The sequence below is a fragment of the Gymnodraco acuticeps genome, unplaced genomic scaffold (assembly GCF_902827175.1).
Source record: "Gymnodraco acuticeps unplaced genomic scaffold, fGymAcu1.1, whole genome shotgun sequence".
Lineage (NCBI taxonomy): Eukaryota > Metazoa > Chordata > Actinopteri > Perciformes > Bathydraconidae > Gymnodraco > Gymnodraco acuticeps.
Genome location: NW_022990358.1, coordinates 1,344,419 through 1,363,691, shown reverse-complemented (window position 1 = coordinate 1,363,691; position 19,273 = coordinate 1,344,419). Strand labels below are relative to the sequence as shown.

General features: G+C 40.3%; 2 protein-coding genes across 12 annotated transcripts in view; one reads left to right on the top strand and one right to left on the bottom strand.

Moving 5' to 3' along the window:
- Positions 1-4,157, top strand: part of mapk10 (mitogen-activated protein kinase 10) — a 36,980-nt gene extending 32,823 nt beyond the window's left edge. For 5 of the 7 annotated variants that reach the window (XM_034224065.1, XM_034224064.1, XM_034224070.1 and 2 more), the window contains exon 14: positions 530-4,157. In XM_034224065.1, coding sequence (XP_034079956.1) covers positions 530-672 — 143 coding nt within the window. In that variant the 3' untranslated portion in view covers positions 673-4,157. Of the gene's footprint in view, positions 1-524 lie in introns of all 7 variants that reach the window. The other 2 variants (XM_034224069.1, XM_034224068.1) reach the window with 1 other exon arrangement.
- Positions 4,158-7,944: 3,787 nt separating this feature from the next.
- Positions 7,945-19,273, bottom strand: part of arhgap24 (Rho GTPase activating protein 24) — a 72,065-nt gene continuing 60,736 nt past the window's right edge. For all 5 annotated transcript variants that reach the window (XM_034224148.1, XM_034224151.1, XM_034224149.1 and 2 more), the window contains 6 exons: positions 16,668-16,875; positions 13,087-13,219; positions 12,141-12,214; positions 11,931-12,052; positions 10,636-11,809; positions 7,945-8,688 (listed from right to left, as the gene is read on the bottom strand). In XM_034224148.1, coding sequence (XP_034080039.1) covers positions 8,424-8,688; positions 10,636-11,809; positions 11,931-12,052; positions 12,141-12,214; positions 13,087-13,219; positions 16,668-16,875 — 1,976 coding nt within the window. In that variant the 3' untranslated portion in view covers positions 7,945-8,423. The remainder of the gene's footprint in view (positions 8,689-10,635; positions 11,810-11,930; positions 12,053-12,140; positions 12,215-13,086; positions 13,220-16,667; positions 16,876-19,273) is intronic.

Here is a 19,273-nt window from a genome sequence, read left to right as displayed (position 1 = left end):
TCATAAAAAAAGAGATTTTTCAGAATAGCATCTGAAGTGACTGAACTAAGAGTCCTTAATGAAACCTCAGAATTATTTATTGCAAGTTGTCCAGGAATAAAAAGAGCTGGATCTGACAACACCAAACAGAAACATGAATTGAAATACATGCAAGACCAATCACAAGGACAAGACACAGCTGGGGAGGTCGAAGTAGAAACATATATAAAATGGGTTGAGGAATTTTCAAAAATAAAACAGGAAAACAGATGACTCAATCTAATGTAAGATACAATCCTAACAATATCTATAAGTAGTTATTTAGCTGCCATTTCAATGATCATAAGCTCACTGTTTTGGATTGCCGAATCGCTGCAGCCTTTGGTGACATTTCCTGTGATTCACTTTCCCCTTCATTATAGACACTGTGATTGTCGTGTCCCAAAGATGTTGTTCATGTGTCTCAATCTCAGCTAAAACGTTTCTCTGTGTGCACTTACAAAATCTTTAACGTTGTAACCCGTTGCTGCCGTTGATTCCCTCAGCACAGGTGCAGCCGTGAACAGCAGCGAGAGCCTCCCCCCCTCCTCCTCCATCAACGACATCTCCTCCATGTCCACCGACCAGACCCTGGCCTCAGACACTGACAGCAGCCTGGAGACCTCTGCAGGACCCCTGGGGTGTTGCAGGTGACTAGCGGCCTGCCTGCGCAACCCCATGTTCTTCCGCAGGTGAAGGACTCCAAATTGAAATGACCGACTGAAAATACAACAACAAAAAAAGAGCAAAGATCAAAATGAATATTAAAAACAAAAGTTATGGAAATACAGAATCTGAAATGATGAAATCTCAAGCCTGCATTGTCAAAAACAGCAGTGGTATTTAAACTGAAGTATGTTAATGATCCTCTAGTTGCTTTGCTTATATTACCCCTCATATCTTCTATATGGCATCCAAACAAAATGACCAAAATGCTTCGACTGTAAAGTGCATACTGGCTGGCTGCTGGTCTCCCGATTCCTTACCAAAGCATTTATGCTCCAATCATTGTGGCAAGGTGGGCTGCCATTTTGCTCATCACTACTGTACAATACATTCTCCTTCTCCCTTTCCCCCTATCCTACCCTTATGTAATGACACTGCTGTATTTTAACCTCTAAAGGCCCTCATCCCCACCCACACTTCCCCCATGTAAGGTTGCCTGATTTGTGTGTTTTTATGTGGTTATTCTGCAGGGATATGTAGTCGCTCTCACCCAGAGTGGCGCTCCCTTGCGCTACTTGTAAATAATGTAATTCTGTACAGCTGAAGGGCACACAGAGTGGGACTGACGGTCAGTACACTGGGAGTTTTTTTCTGACTAGCGCACCTTGCCACATCACTGCTCTCCACCTCAGTTGTCCCTGCCTATTGCTGTAGTCCTGCATGACTAGATTTAAAACAATGCTAATCTCACTGTATGCTAAAATGAGTCTGAATAGAGACTTTTGTTTATATACGATGTAAACTAACTCCAGACATGGGGGGTCTGGTCACAGGATAGGAAGAGTGAGTAAGAGTGTGTGTAAGTGTGTGTTTGTTAACCATAGGCAAGCCATTGAGACATTATTAAATGTCAGGGCTGAGTTTGGGACTTAAAGGGTCAGTACACTCTGGAATAAATTATTTTGATTGTGTTCAGACTTCTTGAAATAAGGGGTTTAAAAAGTCTGCTTTGTGAGTAATGAACCTTTTATTTATCCTGGAAGTGTATGATTGGTCCCTCCACCCCCCCATGGGATGCATGTCATTGTGTACAGTTAACCCCTCATGGGCGCTGGAGGTTGGTCTGTTTCACTGTGGTGTCGCCACATGGAGACTATTCCTATTTATTTGACTGTCTGAAACATAGAAAGAGATACAAATGATACAGTAGGTAGTTTAGAGGCGGGCGTTGAGTGTTAACCTTGCAGCAATGTATCATTTTGTTACGTCATTTCCCTGCACCTAAAGTAAAACAACTACTAGATAGAGGCTACCACACAATTATGTTGACTACTTTATTTCTTAATTATTTCTAGGATGTATTTATTTATTTATTTATTTTAGATAGATGGAACCTGAATATGGCAAGTGCCTTTAGGAATGAAGCATTGCAAGTACAGAAATGATATTATTTTGGGTATTTTTTCCTCTGCTTCTTCTTTTTCTGCCTTAACAATCTTAATCCCTAAACCACCAAATTGGGTGGAAACTTTTTTTTTAATTAAAAACTCTTTGGACAAATGTTGGCGCTTTGACCTTGTGTTCTAGCAGTTACTGTGACGTGGTGTGAAATATCTTCAGATTGTACGGCTATGCTAATGCTAGTTTTTACAAAACATTTACTCAAACTGTTTTTAATAATGAATTGGTTCTTGACAATCGGGTTACTGAAATAATACAAAGATGAAGTTTAAGACACTTAAGGTTGCTTTCACGTTTCTAGAACACCAAAACACCATTGATTTTTATGAATATAACCATGTTATTCAGAAATTAAATGCTCATATGTCCACTAGTTTAGAATAAAAGTGAAATCCCAGTCATGGCCTTGTTTAGGTGGACATGTCAGGTATTGGTTTAATACGCTTCTTAACATTTGATAGTCTAATTCCATTCTTGTTCACCTAAAAGACCCTGTCACTGTACAGTACATACACTGTCTAAATATCACTCCCCCAAAATGATATAGGTTACTTCTAATGGCTACTTTGTTAACTCTCCTCCTGCCTGTGGCTTGTGTACAGTGAACCACACACAGACTTGCAGTACCTTCACAGAGCTAACAGGGCGACGTCTCCAGAATAAGCTAACGCTAGCTCAGCTTTCTGTCAGGGTCTGGCCAGGGCAATCTTTCAAAAAACAGGGTGAAACCTTTAAATGTCTTTGTGTTTTGAAAAAGAATCTCTCACAAAGGGGTCATAGTGTTTTGAGTCGACTTCTACTGTGCACCACAGATACTCACGGTACTGTTGTACAAATACTGAACCATCGTTTTTCTTTCTTTCTCTGAATGTGATCTTTTTATAAGACATCCCTCCAGACAATTCTATTGTGATATTAAGGTGCTTTTGGGCCTGAAATAGAGTTGATTCTAACAGCTGGGTTTGTCAACACTGAATGTAGAAACTGTTTCACTCACGTCATTGCTGCTCTGCTTTGTCATCAGTGTGTGTGTGTGTGTGTGTGTGTGTGTGTGTGTGTGTGTGTGTGTGTGTGTGTGAGTGATTTCAAATTAACCAGCATTCAACACTAACTGTCTGTAAGGTTGAAATGGGAGATGTGATATGACATCTGGACGGATTATTTCACAGTTCACGTTTTCACTTTTTTCTTTCAATAGGGTTTTGAGGATTGCTTTCAAAGAATGTCGATGGAGAGTACTGGTGTGTGTTTGGAAGTAATTCATGTGTGTATTCACGTTAAGTCACAACGTTTAGAAGTTAGAAATATGTCAACCACCAATCCTGCTTCCAAATCTGGTCACAAGGGGCTTTCAATGATACATAATGGATTCAGGATTAGCCAAATGTATCCCCATTTATTTGTACTAAAGATGGCTGTCTGTCAATCAGCCATTAATATTATTGCCACATTTTTGTCACAAAGTAGAATACATCTTGTACTCAGCTGTGCCAACATTACATCTTTGGACCAAGTACTTGTGACCCCCATCTTTTTAATTTTCACCTCTTTCTTTCAAGTCATATTGTAAATAACAATTATCCAACAATGCAATAAACACTATTGCACTCAGACAGGGAGGTACTGAAGGGTCGGGTGATGCTAAAATGTTTGGAATCTTTAAATGTGAAACTCTACGATGATGAAACCCTGTAAAGCTCATCTGAATCAGGTGACGTTGTTCTTAAATTCTTTTACGATTCCTTCTTTCTTGTTTCTTTTACTCCGTGCTGTTTTAATGAAACATTCTTTTGACATTGTCTGGTTGAAAAAAAAAAGAAATTGTATCCGTTTCACGCTGATCTCAAAGCTTCAGGCTATAGCGTTTCAAATAAAGTCAAAACAAATGCAAAAGAAAAAGAAAAAAAAAACTGAAAGCTGTTACTGTAAACACAACATTTTAAAGGAACTGTGTATGTAAAAATAGTATATGTATGTGATTGAAAATAAACAAAATATTTGATCTTGGAAAACTGTGTACCTTTCTTCCTTTTACCCGCAGTGATTTGCAATTCAAAATGTCTCTATGAGCCTATAGTGTTTCTTCTGGCCTTTGTCTCTATAGAAACCATCTATCCAAAATGCCACAGTCACAGAGTCCCACCTACACAGACCCTAATTCAGATTCAGGCTCTCAGTTCAACACTAGAGCAAACACATGCTGCCTGGTGGTGCAGGATGATAGAAAAGGCAATAATCTTTCCTAAGTATTACATTCATATCACAGTAACATGGTGATTTATACTATAGGACTGTCAGATTTCCAAATATCTTTAAAACTGTGGTCACTTTACCTTCTCTGGTTGTATAATAGACAACTATAGACAATGATTGATTGATTGATTGAAAAGTTTATTAACAGCTTGTATATTGGGTACAGTACAGTACAGCTCAAAACATACAATTGTTAAGGGGATGCAGACCAGAGAAAGACTTTCGTCTTGTTTACATCAGGGTCCCCCATTTCCAATTCATCATGTCATTTAAGACATATAAGACATATTTGACATACAGATTACATATATTACAATACTGTATGTCCATGTAGACATATGTTTGTATATTGACTATCACTTTATTCACACAAAACAGATCCTAAGCAAAGTTTAATTTAAATGATATAGTTTGTATGGGCAACTTCAGTTATGTTTAAGTCTACTATTATTTAATTTGTGAATAATGCTTTCATAACATGGAAATTGTAACAACTTAACTTTTTTTACACTATGAATAAGTCAACATGAAAAATAAAACAACTTGGTGGCGGAGTGAGATTTATTTTGCAAATAATACCCCCTTTTTTGGTAAACAGTGTAATACATTTTTACATTTGCATAATTAGTGTCCAGAAAAAACCTCAATATGATTAAATAGGCAACACCTTTTGAAGATAACTGAGCTAGTTAAATATGAACAAAAACACTTGGTGGCTGAGCAGCTATCCTAATCATATTTACCTAGTAACTACATTACTGTATATAATTTACAAATCAGAGAATCTACTAAAACAGCCGGTATATGTAATATACAGTTGTTTGAGTTGCTCAATAACTGTAATAGAAATAAGTAAACTTATTAAAGGACCGTGATAGTGATAGGCTACTTTATCGTACAACATTTGTATTGCCAACATTTGCTTTTATTTCATGTTATTATAATTTCGCCCCTTGAATAAGACATTTTATTCATTAAACAATACCATAAATTATTCTAAAACTCTAATCTACAGAGTTCAAGGAGATTGTTAATGTAATCCCTTCGTTCAAAGTACAACACTCAACTGTGTGTTTTCAAAGTGTTGTAAAATACATCGTAATAGAAATGTATGATAACAGCCTTTATTACTCTTTAAAGCATATAGCAATGTCCTAAGTTTAATATTTGTTAGTTTTACAGCAGTATAAAAAGAAAAGTGCTTTGTTTCTGAATTATTAGCAGGAACATCTTGATGAACTCATTTTTTCTCGTCTTCTTAGTGCTGAAATTGGAAATATTTGTGTCTCAGCAGCCTCAGTCCAGTACCATCTGTTTGTCTGACCAGAGTGACAACAAGGCTAACTTATTGCTAGCACATGTGACCGGGTGAGTGTGTGTGTATGTGCCACGACCTATCACACAACATCCCCTCTGCCTATCAGCCCTCCCAGATCTCTACCTTCATTAATGCATACCCACGGCAAGCGCATGTCTCCACATGTTAGTACGGGACGCAAACATCTGGCTTTTTCTGAATGTTGTGGGTCCCCTTTCCTCCCTTAAACTTTCGCCTACCCTTTTCTGGTGTCCTACAAGGGGCAACTCACATTTAGTCTTTCTGTAGGAGAGGAAACGGGGCTGGTGTTGTTGTGGCGAGGGACTTCAAAGAGGTTGGGACGTCAGTCATGAGTCATGTCCATAACCACATTATTATATTTGATGTTTCAAACAATGTCTTTGCCCAACTGTTTTATCAAAAAACTAAATGACATGAAATACATTACTTATGTACTTATCTACATCTACTTGAACATTTATCCACAACTGCTGGTTTAATCAGCTATTTTTTTTTAATAATGTTATCATTTGTATATAAAATAATTGATCTGATGGAAAATAGTCATCGGTGCCAGGCCTAATGCAGTGGCTCAGTCAGTAGGGGCTTGGACTGTGAGCCATAGGGTCGCCGGGTCAAGTCCCCGAACAGACCTAAATAAGGAGCGTGGACTTCTACTTGGAGAGGTCCCAGTTCACCTCTTGGGCCCTGCCGCATGGTGCCCTTGAGCAAGGCACCAGACAACCCCTTTCCCCCCCACTCCCATTGCTCCCTGGGCGCTGTACAATAGCTGCCCACTGCTCCTAGTACTAGACTCCTGGTGCTAGGATGGGTTAAATGCAGAGGCCACATTTCACTGTGTAGTGTGCTCTGCATGTGTGACCATTAAAAGAGGGTTTCATCCCTCCGATTCTATTCTATTAATGTCCCCTCACGTTACATGCGAGACTAACCAAATGCTGTATCTTCTCACACCTTTTGAAAGACCTTGAGACAAAAACAAGAGGAATCAAATGAAAATGCACTTTTATTCATATTAAGTATTTTTTTATTTTGTGTATCAAGTATCATGTCATGAAAATATTCCACTGCCCCACTCCTGCTCCCCCCCGCCCTGCGTCCATAATGTGCTCTTTGTGTGGAGTCACAGAACGAGGTGCCAGTCAGCTCGGCTTAAGCCCTTTACTTCCCGGTGGAGGGTGCAAAATGAGGAGCACAGCCTCCTCGCCTCCTCTCCCCCTCCTCCTTCAGTTGTTCAGGCACTTTTTCCCCTCCATGTGCACATTCCAGATGTCCTGCGTGGACCAGCAGCAGAAGACCTGGTCTTCAGAGGAAGAGCAGCCAGCAGCAGCTTCTGTTCAGAAGTCCAGCTCAAGATGTTTTGTACCCATCAGCAAATCCACATCATGTGTATACATTTGGCTTAAAGCTACATAAATACACTCATAAAGACTTCATCGATATGCAGTAACTTTACAGACATTCACATATTGTACACCAGCCTGCATGGACTCATGCACCATCATGCACACACCACTTGCTAATGAAACTAGCCACCAGGTTGTTCATGTCTCCATGTAGAAGACTTGATGCTGTAGTTCAATTTTTTCACAGTTATAAACAAAATACACAACTCTGTATCGGGACTCTGCAGCTTGTTATTCTGTGCTAGTTTAGGGAAAAACCTGTTTTTAGGTGTTGAAACTGGAAAATGGAAAGTACAGGAAGATATTTTTATAACTGGCATCTAGTATGCTCAGAAACTGTTTATAAGCGTATTCAGAGAGAATTTTTCCACTGAAATTCAGATTTGACAACTGATATTTTTTTGTTTGAATCTGGGATTTTAGCCAATGACCCATCGTACAGTCTTAAAATGTATCTTTACAAGCTACAAAACATTCCTCAATCAGTATCAACTCAATAGGTGGCATATACATGTGAATGTGTGTTGACGCACAGTGCAGACTAACAAGTAGTGTCTATGATTATCAATAAAATATTTACAGAACAGGCTCTTTTTTTTGGTCATGGGGTAAATAAACAGCACAGAAGCACAGAAGCACATATTATACAGTATATTGTCCAAATGTAATTGGTACACACATTGACCGACAGAACATTCAGTACCACCTTGCTGAGACTAAACAAACATGTAAGTGCAAGGAGAAAACGTAATATAAAATATCACACATTGATAACTTTGCGTAAATATCAGATAAACATTGAAATATTACTTTTTCATTTATTTTTACATACATGACACTTTTCTGCATCGTTTCCCTCTATGTACATGAGCAGATACAGAATTACACGGAACAACAAGATGTTTTTGGTTAGATTTTTTTAAAAGATAATTAAATATATGCATGGTCTTTTTTGTGTTTACAGGTCCAAGGTTTTTATGTTTGTCGGCTAAACGCAACCTTTTTGACGCATCATCATGGACTATGGTGTGCCTTCAATCCTCTTCAGTCAGATGAGTGTCTGGGAGCTGTTTAAATAACACTGTATTTACACATATTGTCAGTCTGGCATCACTCCAGGTGATGTCTATCTTTATACAGGTGGCTCTCATTAGCCATACACCTCTTATTTCTTAAATTAACATGCCATTAACCTTTGCATTGTAACTTTCCCTTAACAACCAGCAGCCAAATCCTGTTTGGAGCACTCATATTGTTCACATCACATCATAAGCCTCCCTTCACTGTATCCAGATGGGGTTGTTACGATCTGGTCGGCGGGGGTCGGCTGCTGGGGGGTTTCCAGTCGCAGTGAGGTCGCTGAACGTGGAGAAAAACTGCTCCATCTCTTTCTGCAGCATCGTATTCCTCCGCTCAGCGTCGTCCTTGGCGCGCTCCGCGTTGCGCAGCTTGATCTCTGCCATGGTGTACTTCTTCCTCTCCTGGTCCAGCTCCTCGTGGAGGCTCACCATCTCCGTCTCCAGCTCCACGTTACGCTGCTCCAAGCTGCAACAAAGCGTTGGAAGAAGTGTCAGCATTTACTAAACTGGCTATAGAAAATCAAGAACAACTAAATAAACACTTTATTTGCATTTTCAATATGCTAAATGAATTGCGGTGGAATTGTTGAGGAGGTTAATGGAATATCTTTTGTACCAATACTTCCTACATGATGTTTTGTTTAAGGTCATCACACCATACAGTCTTGTTTAAATTGTATTCAGCAATATTTTAGCAAATGTTCAATTGTGGTTTTGTATATCTTTCGTGCACATTCCTCTATATTGTACTGTCTACTCATTATTTGTTGCATTCCATTTAAAACTTAAAAATATCTCAAACTTTGTAGATTTTAGAGGAAAAAGTGTCATCCCTTGTACTTAAGATTTCTACATCTGGTCATTATTTATAGTTTTTGTGAAAACACACTTCTTAGACCAGGGGTGCCCAACCTTTTTTTAACCGAGAGCTACTTTTAAAGTTGCCAGTCTGCCGAGATCTACCAGTCCAAATAGAGAGGCGTAGTTACTGACAGCCTACTACCAGGTAAATACACACTTCTACTTGTATAAAACTGAACTTTGTACGATTAATACTTCATAAAATACTGCAGATCCTTTATCTTACCTCTTTCTAATCTACACACATACAAGTATTTAACTGAAGCTACACAACAGTGTTGTTGATACAGAGTTGGAGTTTATTCACACGTCACACTACAGTGGGTAATGTTTTCAAGAAACATTGAACAGTGCTGCCACATATGACACAGGAAGAAAAGACGATGAACCCTTTCTTTGCCATTATATAAAAATAGTGTTGCTACAAAAGTATAAATTAGGCTTATTAATAACTCAGATCTGAAGCTACACAGGAATCTGCTGCCAAAGTGCAATAAAAAAGACAACATTTATAGAATCAAACCCTTTTTTTGTTGCATTTTAGTAGATTATAAAAATAAATGCCTTTAAAATAGGATGCCAGCAACACTAGTTTCTTAACCTGAATTGATAATAGACTATAATCAATTTAAGTTTGCATTCTTATACCATTTTGTACAATAATTATAATGAATAAGTTCAAACAAACTAAAACTTACAGCTGATTAATAACGGTATCTAACTTGAGTTTTATTATATCAAAAAACCTGTTGAAATGCTACTGTTATTTTTACTGTCCCCCAAAAGCGCGTCGGCAGCCTCCAGGAATGCTTCTTTCACAACTTCGCCGTCTTTGAAAGACTTCATGTGTTTCTCAAGAACGTGACTGACACGATAAGATGCTCTGGTAGCAGCCTTGCTCTTGTTGTTGGGCCTGGTGAAAATGGACTGCTGTGCATTTAGCTGTCCTTTCAGGCCCCTCCCCTTTTGGAGCGTAGGGCAGAATTAGGAGGGAATTCCGTCTCGTAGCGTTTGTGCACTGTTTTGAAATGCCGCTCCTAAATTAGAAAATTACCCTTCTTCGATAAAGCCACGCTCGCATTGCAGATGAGACAGATGGACTTTGAATTGGAATAGATACACAAATAATCATCCTCCCACTCGGAGTGAAAATTATATATTTTGGGCTTTTTTGCTTCTGCCATAATTGCGGCCCTGTGTGTGTGCGGACTGTCACTCCTGTTGACACGGACACGTTGGACAACGTCAGCGAAATAGTGCACTGCCCACTGCCGACCAGCCACGCCCCGACACATGGGGTCTAGCCGGCCAATCACAAAGCTTTGATGCGTTCAAGTGCATTATTCTGGCACGGGAAGATTATGTTATAGGACATTAACGATAAAACAGAATATTGTTGTTCTATTTTTAGACAGATCTCGCGATCGACTGGGAATCTCCCCGCGATCGACCGGTCGATCGCGATCGACTGGTTGGGCACCCCTGTCTTAGACGATGAATACCGTTCTCATGAATTTTCACTAAATAAGCAAACAAAACTAAATGTCATTACCTTTTTATCCTGGCTTCGTACTCGGTTTTCTGCTTGTTCATCTCCTGTTTGAGACTGGCCACTAGGCTGTGCAGAGCACTGTGGCTCCCAGCTCCATTCCCCACAGTGTATCCTTCACTGTTATCACTGCTGCTGGTGCCCCGACTGCTCCCCCCCGCTCCTTCTCCACTGCCCTCTCTGTTGATGTTCCTGACCTCCCCCTCCCCTCCTCCACCAGACTTGGGCTCAGTGTCTCGCACCGCTCCATCGATGTCCTCGTAGTGACCTCCGTAGAAGTCCTGCTCGGGGCAGGTGGTGGTGGAGGAGCGGCAGGAGGTGGAGTTGTCCGGCAGGGAGATCTCACAGGAGGAGGTGGACCAAGTGGCGCTGTCCACGCTCTGCTTGTCCTCGCAGCTGCTGTTCAGACACGTGTTGGCGATGTGGTTCTGCTGCTGCAGGTTGTGGTGGTTTAACTGGACGTTGTCGTACGTGGACAGGCGGTTCTGATTGGATGTTTGATCCACTTGGGTGCTGTCTCGGGTTTTGTTGTTGTCTCGTAACGTGACGCAGCCATTTGGTACCCACAGACCGTTGCGGCCGTTCAGACCCACATCAGTGCCGGATAGGCCCATACGCACAACTCCAGTTCCGTTCCCTCCGGCGCTGCCACCACTCGTCACGCCACTGGTGCCCATTTTGGTGCCGGAGCCTTTGAGCGTCCCACTGCGGCGCACCGGTAAACTCCCGCCTCCTGTTAGAGTCTGGCTCTTCTCCTGACTGGGGTCTGAAGAGGGCGAGGAGCTGAAGGAGCCGTTTGTTACGATCCCGCTGCCCTTACTGAAAGCTGGGTTCTTTTTAACAGTCATTGGTGGACTGCGGGTGATGTCAAAGCGTCCGATGACACCGTTACGAGGGCTGGCCGATCGCGGGGAGACATTGTTGTCCACGTGCTGGCGGTGTGACGGAGATTCGGGTGCTTCCCAAACACACTGCCGCACCACCTGTGTGTTGTTGTTCTCGGTGTTCTGGGTCACCGTAGTGATGGCGGAGGTAGTTGTGGTGGCTTGTCCACGTGGCAGCTCGATATTGTTGTTGTTGGCAAGCTCGAGGGCCGTGGGGCTGTCCTCTTCCAGGGGGAACAGCACGTCTTGGCGGCCAATCAGAACGGCCATGAGCTGCTGGACCAGAACAGTACCTGAAAAGATGAGACCTGAAATCAGTCTCTTTCCTTTTGAAATGTGCATATAATTACTCTTAACGTTAAAATAATGTCAGCATGCAAGACACACACACACATGACGAGCCATAATACTGACCTTCCATAATAGCGACTGGATCCTCGACCTTCGGCCTCAAGATATTTGGCCCGAAGACTGTGGCCAAGTTTTGGACGCTCATTTTATTCACCCCTGAATACGACTGGACTTCATCTAGAAATCTGGCAAAACAACATATTTGAATAAACATTTCCCTGTTGAATATTTATCATGATTTTACTTAAATATAATTTAAAAACCAATTATTACCTGCAGATGTACTTCAGAAGGTTGTAGTTTACCCGAGGTAGATCTTCCACAAGCTTTCTCAACTCCTTCATACCCTGCAGATGATGCAATTACTTTTTAATCACACCAACAGACAACACAACAAATCAGTGAAAAATAATTAAAATATATTCTACGATATTTAAAATGAAAATGCTTAGAGGACCAACGTTTCTCTCAGCGATTAATTTTGATTAAAGCAATGCTTTGATTTTTGAGAACAAAACAAATGGTACTAAAATCCATTATTAGTAATATAAAAACAATTAGTATGAAATTATTCCTATCACCTTCTGGGGAATGCTTACAAAGGTATGTTTTATTTTATAATCAGAGTTAATATTGTTCCTCTTTATGAGAGCTTTTAAACTACTATGCTAACCCATGTGTGGTTGTTTTTTGATTTTCAAAATGCAGAAATGTTTTCAAATAAGACAATCATCAAACACAATTCTGATTTGTAAATGTTCTAATCTGAAATGATCTCACAGGATTACAAACAACCAAAACCTGCTGCAATCCAATGACAAACTGGTAACCTTTTCTTTTATTGTGAATTCTCCTCACTGTTCCTTTTTTAGTTCAAAGTCCTTGGAAGTTTCACAGGCATGGCAGCACTAATCTATGCTTGAGGTGGTAACACTTAAATACAAGATCCAAGCACATGCACACAAATGCACAAACTTGGGCTCTAGTGTAAATGAGAGGAGGAGGAGGATTAAGAGACTGTGAGGAAGCCAAAGACTCGCCCCCTGCTGTGAAGCATTATCTTTAAAGTGTGAGAGAAATCCTATTTAGAGACCAGCTTTAATCCCACAGCGCAGCACTTCGGATGATTTATGTGAGAGTTTTTCAGTGCTCACTTCTGTGGATATGTAGTATAAGCAAGGTACAGGTAGGAAGAAACCAATCAAGCTCAATTTCTTACCATTTCATCATCTTTGCTGAGGAGCTTTGCGGAGGCCAGGAAATCGTCAAACTTGTTGAAGGGGACGACGGGCTCCGGCAGCTCTCTGAGGTACAGCTTCAGGAGAGAGGCCACTGTGTGCACATCCGTGTTACTGCACAGGAACATCACAGACAGAAATAGAGAAATTATTATTGGTACATGGCATGGAGGCAAACAGAAATCCTCATGAATACTCCTGCTGCAAGAGGACTGCTGGGAAATCTTAAAGACAGCTGTCTGTAGTGTTGTGTTTCAGAATCAGGGATTCTTAATTGATCCCCGGGGAAAAAATGGCATTACATTACAGTTACTGTACACCCATTTAAGAATAGAAATACAGTATATATAATTATAGAGACATTACAACTGTGGTAAGCACTTTAGGGATGGGTATCGTTTGAAATGTATCGATTCCGATTCCGGTTCTGCTTATCGATTCCGGTTCTTATCGATTTGATTTGATTCCAAAATTGTAAAAGAAAGAGGTCAAACGTTTAGATAACAAAAATATCTTTATTATTTTAAGCTTTAACTGACATTTTTACAAATTAAAAAAATACATGCTGTGCTTTATTTTAACTGAGCTATGCCTGTGGCAAGCTATTAACAGGCATTACACTGTGCCTTGTCTTTTTCTTTTTTAGTGTAGTGGAGCCTCACTTTAGAGCGTTTACCGCGAACCATCTTTGGTGTTATGAAGTGACTGAGCTTGTGAACTGTCTACGGGAGGGCGGAGGGAGCCTCGCTGCGGGGCAACTGTGGACCTCGGTCGCCTGTCGCCGCAACTTACATGATGCAGTTTAAAAAAAAATTAAGGGCGGTGCCAGCCGTCAGCGTACCGAGCCGGCCGTCAACGGCCCGCTGACGACCGGCCGTTCTGTGATTCTCCAGAACACACAGATGGCCAGTCCGCCCTTACCCTGTATTCCAACGGGGCGCCGCGGCGCAGACGGACCCGGTGGAATACAGGGTCTACAGCGTTTAGGAACAGTTAAGCAGAACCGAAATTGTGTATTTTGTATGGGTACCCGGTACACGGCATTTTCTTATCGGTTCTCATCTGGAACCGAGTTTCGGTTCCCAACTCTACTAGTATGTGACAAAATTAATTAACTTCGGGGGAATTGCAGCAAACGTTGAATTGAGGAAATTGTGCATTATACTACATTATACAACAAAAGTCAATGTGGAGATACAAGAAATCTTATGTAAAATATGTATAAAACCATATATACCGATTTATTCATAATAATTCAGAACAATGGGGTCTATTTATAAGTGTTCAAATTGGTGAATATTTTAAGAGTTTAAGACGAAGTGTACAAATTTCATATTTATCTCTCTGCCATAAAAGATTATCTGGGTGTATCAATTAAACTCTTGCTTTAATGCTTGATCGAAATGCCACAAATATCTGTGGTTATTTAAGCCTCACTAAAGATTGTTGTTGTACGAGAATCAGGCAAATACAGGAAAGAAACCAGAACATAAGCAACAGAAAGACAGACCGGTAACAACGTAGGCAACACAGAGAACTAAAAGATCTGCCAGAATGCAAGAGGATTTCGGAGGTAAGCAGGAGGGTATCAGAGCTAACGAGGGAATCACAAGGTGAGGGACGGTTAAGAAAACTAAAATCAGACGTGTGTGGGGACGGAGGAGGGCGGAGGTGTTGCCCCTGCACGACATGATTTGTGTTAAAGATGTAGGAGGCGGAGATGTGTCATGGTGCAGCTGACATGATGGTGATTTTGTGGCCTGTGTTTCTAGGAAATGCTCAGATATTGATGTATGTAGGCCTGGGTTCATGTCACTCCTATCCAGATTTTATTTATGGTTGGTAGAATAGATGGTGGGAGTGAAAGAGGAAGAGGAGCAGAGCAATTCTCTGTCATCCTGAGTTATGGATGAAGGTTGTCACTTTAAAAAACAGCTCTGTCTCGCAGGACAGCAACACAACGCATAGTATGAAGGCACATTGTGGAGGGTCTGTATACGTTATTTAGAAAATTGAGTTCACAATTTAAATGATCGCCCTTAACATCTTGACTAATCTCAATTCATTTTAAAATGTGACCGCATAATTCAAATGTTAATTCACTTCAATAATAATAACTGTGTAAATTGACCCTTAACATCTGGTCATACCATCATTTAAAACTATGGGAAGGACTAGTATTTAACCACATTTATTTATTTCAGGGGAATTTAAGCAACCAGTGGATGAGAGTGAAACATTTTTTAATATCCCAACCTATCTTGACAGCATTTACCTTTGAGGACTAAGCTATTGCTAACTGCATCCTTTGCTATGTGTTATCACCCACTTATATTTAACTCCCCTCTGTCAAAGTACTTCACAATACATATTTGTCATATGTCAAATACACAAACAGTTTCCCTTATTGGCAAATATATTTTGAACGACAAAGCTATACAAACCTGAAACATATTTTCTAAATCACCTACTGCTGCATGCATGGATCAGAGTATTCCCTATGTCATTAAGTTTCTAGCTCTGCTTATTTTGTGAAGACTTAATTGAATTCATCCGTTTGAAATGCTGGTGTGACAGGGCAAAACAAAGAGGGCGAGAGAGGTGTCAATCAAGCACCCACACAGCCTGGAGGAGAGGTCTAATCAAGTGAAAACCCTTGTGGGGGTGGACAAAGGGTCTTTAGTTGTACAATGTATTCAGTGCCTCCATTTGCTCAATGTTGGTTCTTATTGCTTATGCACCTGTAGACTTAAAATAAAATATATATTCAAGATTTGACTGCAGACTAACTGAATTTAATCAAAATGATTGTTTAGCATTTACTGAGAAAATATCTACCTCCTTGTAAAAATAAATCCTAACCTTTTTCTTGTCATGGCAGGGGAAGCACAGGTGAAACTGATAACATTAGAGACTGGCTCTGTTTCAGGTGTTTGTCAGCTAACAGCATAGCATCAGTGTAATGCAACTGAGTGAAAAGCATCAGCCGTTAACCTGATTAATTACATCGTGTTTTCGGCACTGAAAAACATATGTGATATAAACACTTACAATGCCTTGTAATGCTGTGTTTAACAATTCAGCATCGAAAAAGGCGAACTGGAGATGAGAAAAAACACAATAAATGGAGGAATATAAGAATTCATCAAATTGTGTCAGCATCTGCTAGTATATCGCAGCAGGTACTGTGTTCAAAAGGGTGAGTATAGACCAATATTTGTTAAAATATGTATTTTCTGTATGTATGTGTTGTAAGTTACATAAAATATATTTTACTTATCTCCTGTTGAGAAAGGATGAAGGTGAGGAAACTTGTTTAAAATGGTGGTTAGAGTAATTTTCTGAATCTTCCCAATTATCTTTGTGTGTTATAAGGCGTCCCTTAAAAATTGTAGATTTTTTTGATGGAAAAACAGTATTGAAAACACCTTTGGTTTCCATAAAATGTCTGAAGGAATTCAGGCTAACAGTCGCACCTGTGTGTTTCCAGAGGTGCAGAACCTGAACATATCAGCTTCCCATTCAAATGCACTGAGGAAATCCAAGCAGCCCGTACACTCACCAATCAAAAGAAGGTTTTTCTCCACAGTCGAAGGCGTCCTGCAGCTCTTTGACCAGGTTGGCCTGTCCGGGCAGCCTGAAGAGGCCCTCCTCCCTCAAGCCCCACTGCCGGATGAAATCCACACACTGCTCCACTAGCATAGGGGCCAGCTTGTTCCCAAACCGGCGCTCATAGCGCACAGTTTCCTCCAACTTCTGACCGAAAATCCCTGAAACACAAGACCAAAGTTTTAATGATTGTAAGAGATTGATTAATGCTTCACAAAATCAGTATTGGGTCATTGTTCTTTGATGCTTGTGTGGACATAATCAGCATGCTTTTATTTCAAAGCGATATAAATATCAAACTCCAGTGTTTCCAGGGTTTTATGATATTGTCTTGTATCACAGATGCTTACAATTTGTTTCAATTTGTGACAGAAACTGTCTCTTAGCAGCTACAGAGTATGATTCTGAAATTACTAGAATTATAGTATAGCCTTTGAAATATTAATACCGTTTAATATCCTGCACTAATTCACTTTCTCTTTTGAAGTGAAAGTAACCTTTTTCATAGAAAAAACATTAGCCTAGCATCTGCAGCTTAAGGCACATCAAAGAGAGCAGTTAAATCAATTGAAGAAAAAGTCAGATAAGGCCAGCTAGACAGTCCGAACAAAAAATATGTACACCCACAAAGCCTTAGTCTGATGATCAAATCTCTAACTTCCTGCTGAGCACCTCTCGCCTTTTGTCTGAGGCAGTCGGCGTAAAAAGAGACTGATTTCCATTTGCAACAGTCTCATGTGGATGCAACACAAGAGGGGATTAAGGCAGCCTTCCTGAGAGATTTGGATCTGCACAGTTTTCCGGTCTCCAGAGACAGACAGAGGCTACTCACACTCATGCATACACGCTGTACAACAAGGTAGTATACAGTAACTAAATTAAACAGAGCTTAACAGAACCCTTGTGCATTGACACTTAAGATAGCAACACAAAGCTTTAAATCAACTGGTGTTGGTTGGTGAAATTGTATCTTAAATGAGTGTTTTGAACAGGAGTATTGGTACATAACGTACATTTTACGCAAGCTGTTTTACCACTATCAATATTATGGTATGTTGTCATACTCACCCCTCTTGAAAAGGACACAACTTGTTAGCTTCCGGAAGAAATGCCTATTAATAAATTTGTGATAAGATAACACACCCGAGGCGCAGAATTTAAAGTGTCTGCAGTCTAGCATTTTACAAAAACCAGCCTCGGTTTTTGCAGCTTTGACATAAAGCAAAAAAAAAACTGTTCTGAAATAAAAGCGCTGCATCAGTTTGCTAGGTCAGTCAAACCGTCTTCATATCCATGTCTCAGAAAATGTTGATTAAAATGATTTTTCATTTGAAAATAAGCAGCTCAGAAATCAACAGAGAAGTCTTGGACCTTTCCACTTCAATCCTCACAAAAACCCAAATATGAACGAAACAGTCACAAGAAATTCCCAAGATATAATGAAAGCTGTGTATCCGTGTTCCAAATATTAGCTGAATCAAAGTGAAAGATGGATAAGTCAAGCTCCACCAGAGTAAAGGACAGTGAATATCCTCACGTAATAAAAAGAACAACAGAGAACAAATGAGAAAAAGGATGTTAAAGAGTTCATCCCACCAGACGTTCTGGTCATGAGTCTAGGAATGTTTTCCCTGGGTCACATGTAGCTGTGTGTGTGGACCAGCTTATGAAGAGTGTGTGCATGTGTTTATGTTTGCTGGCTCGTACCACATCTAGAAAAAGTCTTAACACAAGAGCAACACCTCTACTCTGCTAACACTCAGCAGGTTCCTTCAGCACTCTCAGGTTCTGTCAGCTACACCAGCTGCAACACACACACACACACACTCATATCTTCACACACACACACACACACACGAGGAAGGGGAAAGAGGTCCAGACCCAACACGGTCCAATTTTTCCTTTTCCAGTGCTTATCGTCTTCTCTTCCTTGTCCTTAATTCCTGTTCTGTGATGTGGTAGATAAATGTTCCTCAAATAGGAGATATGAACCTGATTTGAACGCCTTGATGACTTTTCTGAATGTTACATATAAACAGTGAAACAAAACGGCCCCAAATCGAGCAAGTCATACACTAAATGAGAACTCTAACCCACAAGTAGAAGGCGGACACACATCACATTAAACTGTGGTATTAACTGTAAGTAAGGTTGAAAACAGTGCCTTCAAATGTCAAAGAAAAGGAAATGTAATATTTGGAGGTGGTTGTCTGCTTTAGCCACTAGTCCTCCAAACCAACAACTGAAACTGTCTAGAAAACCCTCCCATGTAATGTATAAACTACATGGGTGGAAATATTCAATTTGTACTTTTACAGTTTAACATTTGAATTGACTACATAGCAGGAATCCAACAACAGCTCAAATTAAAATGCTAAATCTTTACATATGAAGAATTGGTAATTACCATGGAAAAATTCTCCAAAGATCCAGATGGAGAGACCACAGCTGCACATTTCTCAATCATCGGACTTCAAACTGTCTCTTGTCAAACTGCTGGCCAGTAATTAATTCCACATCATAGCAAGTGTTGGGCACAACATGACAGCTCCGAGCTCC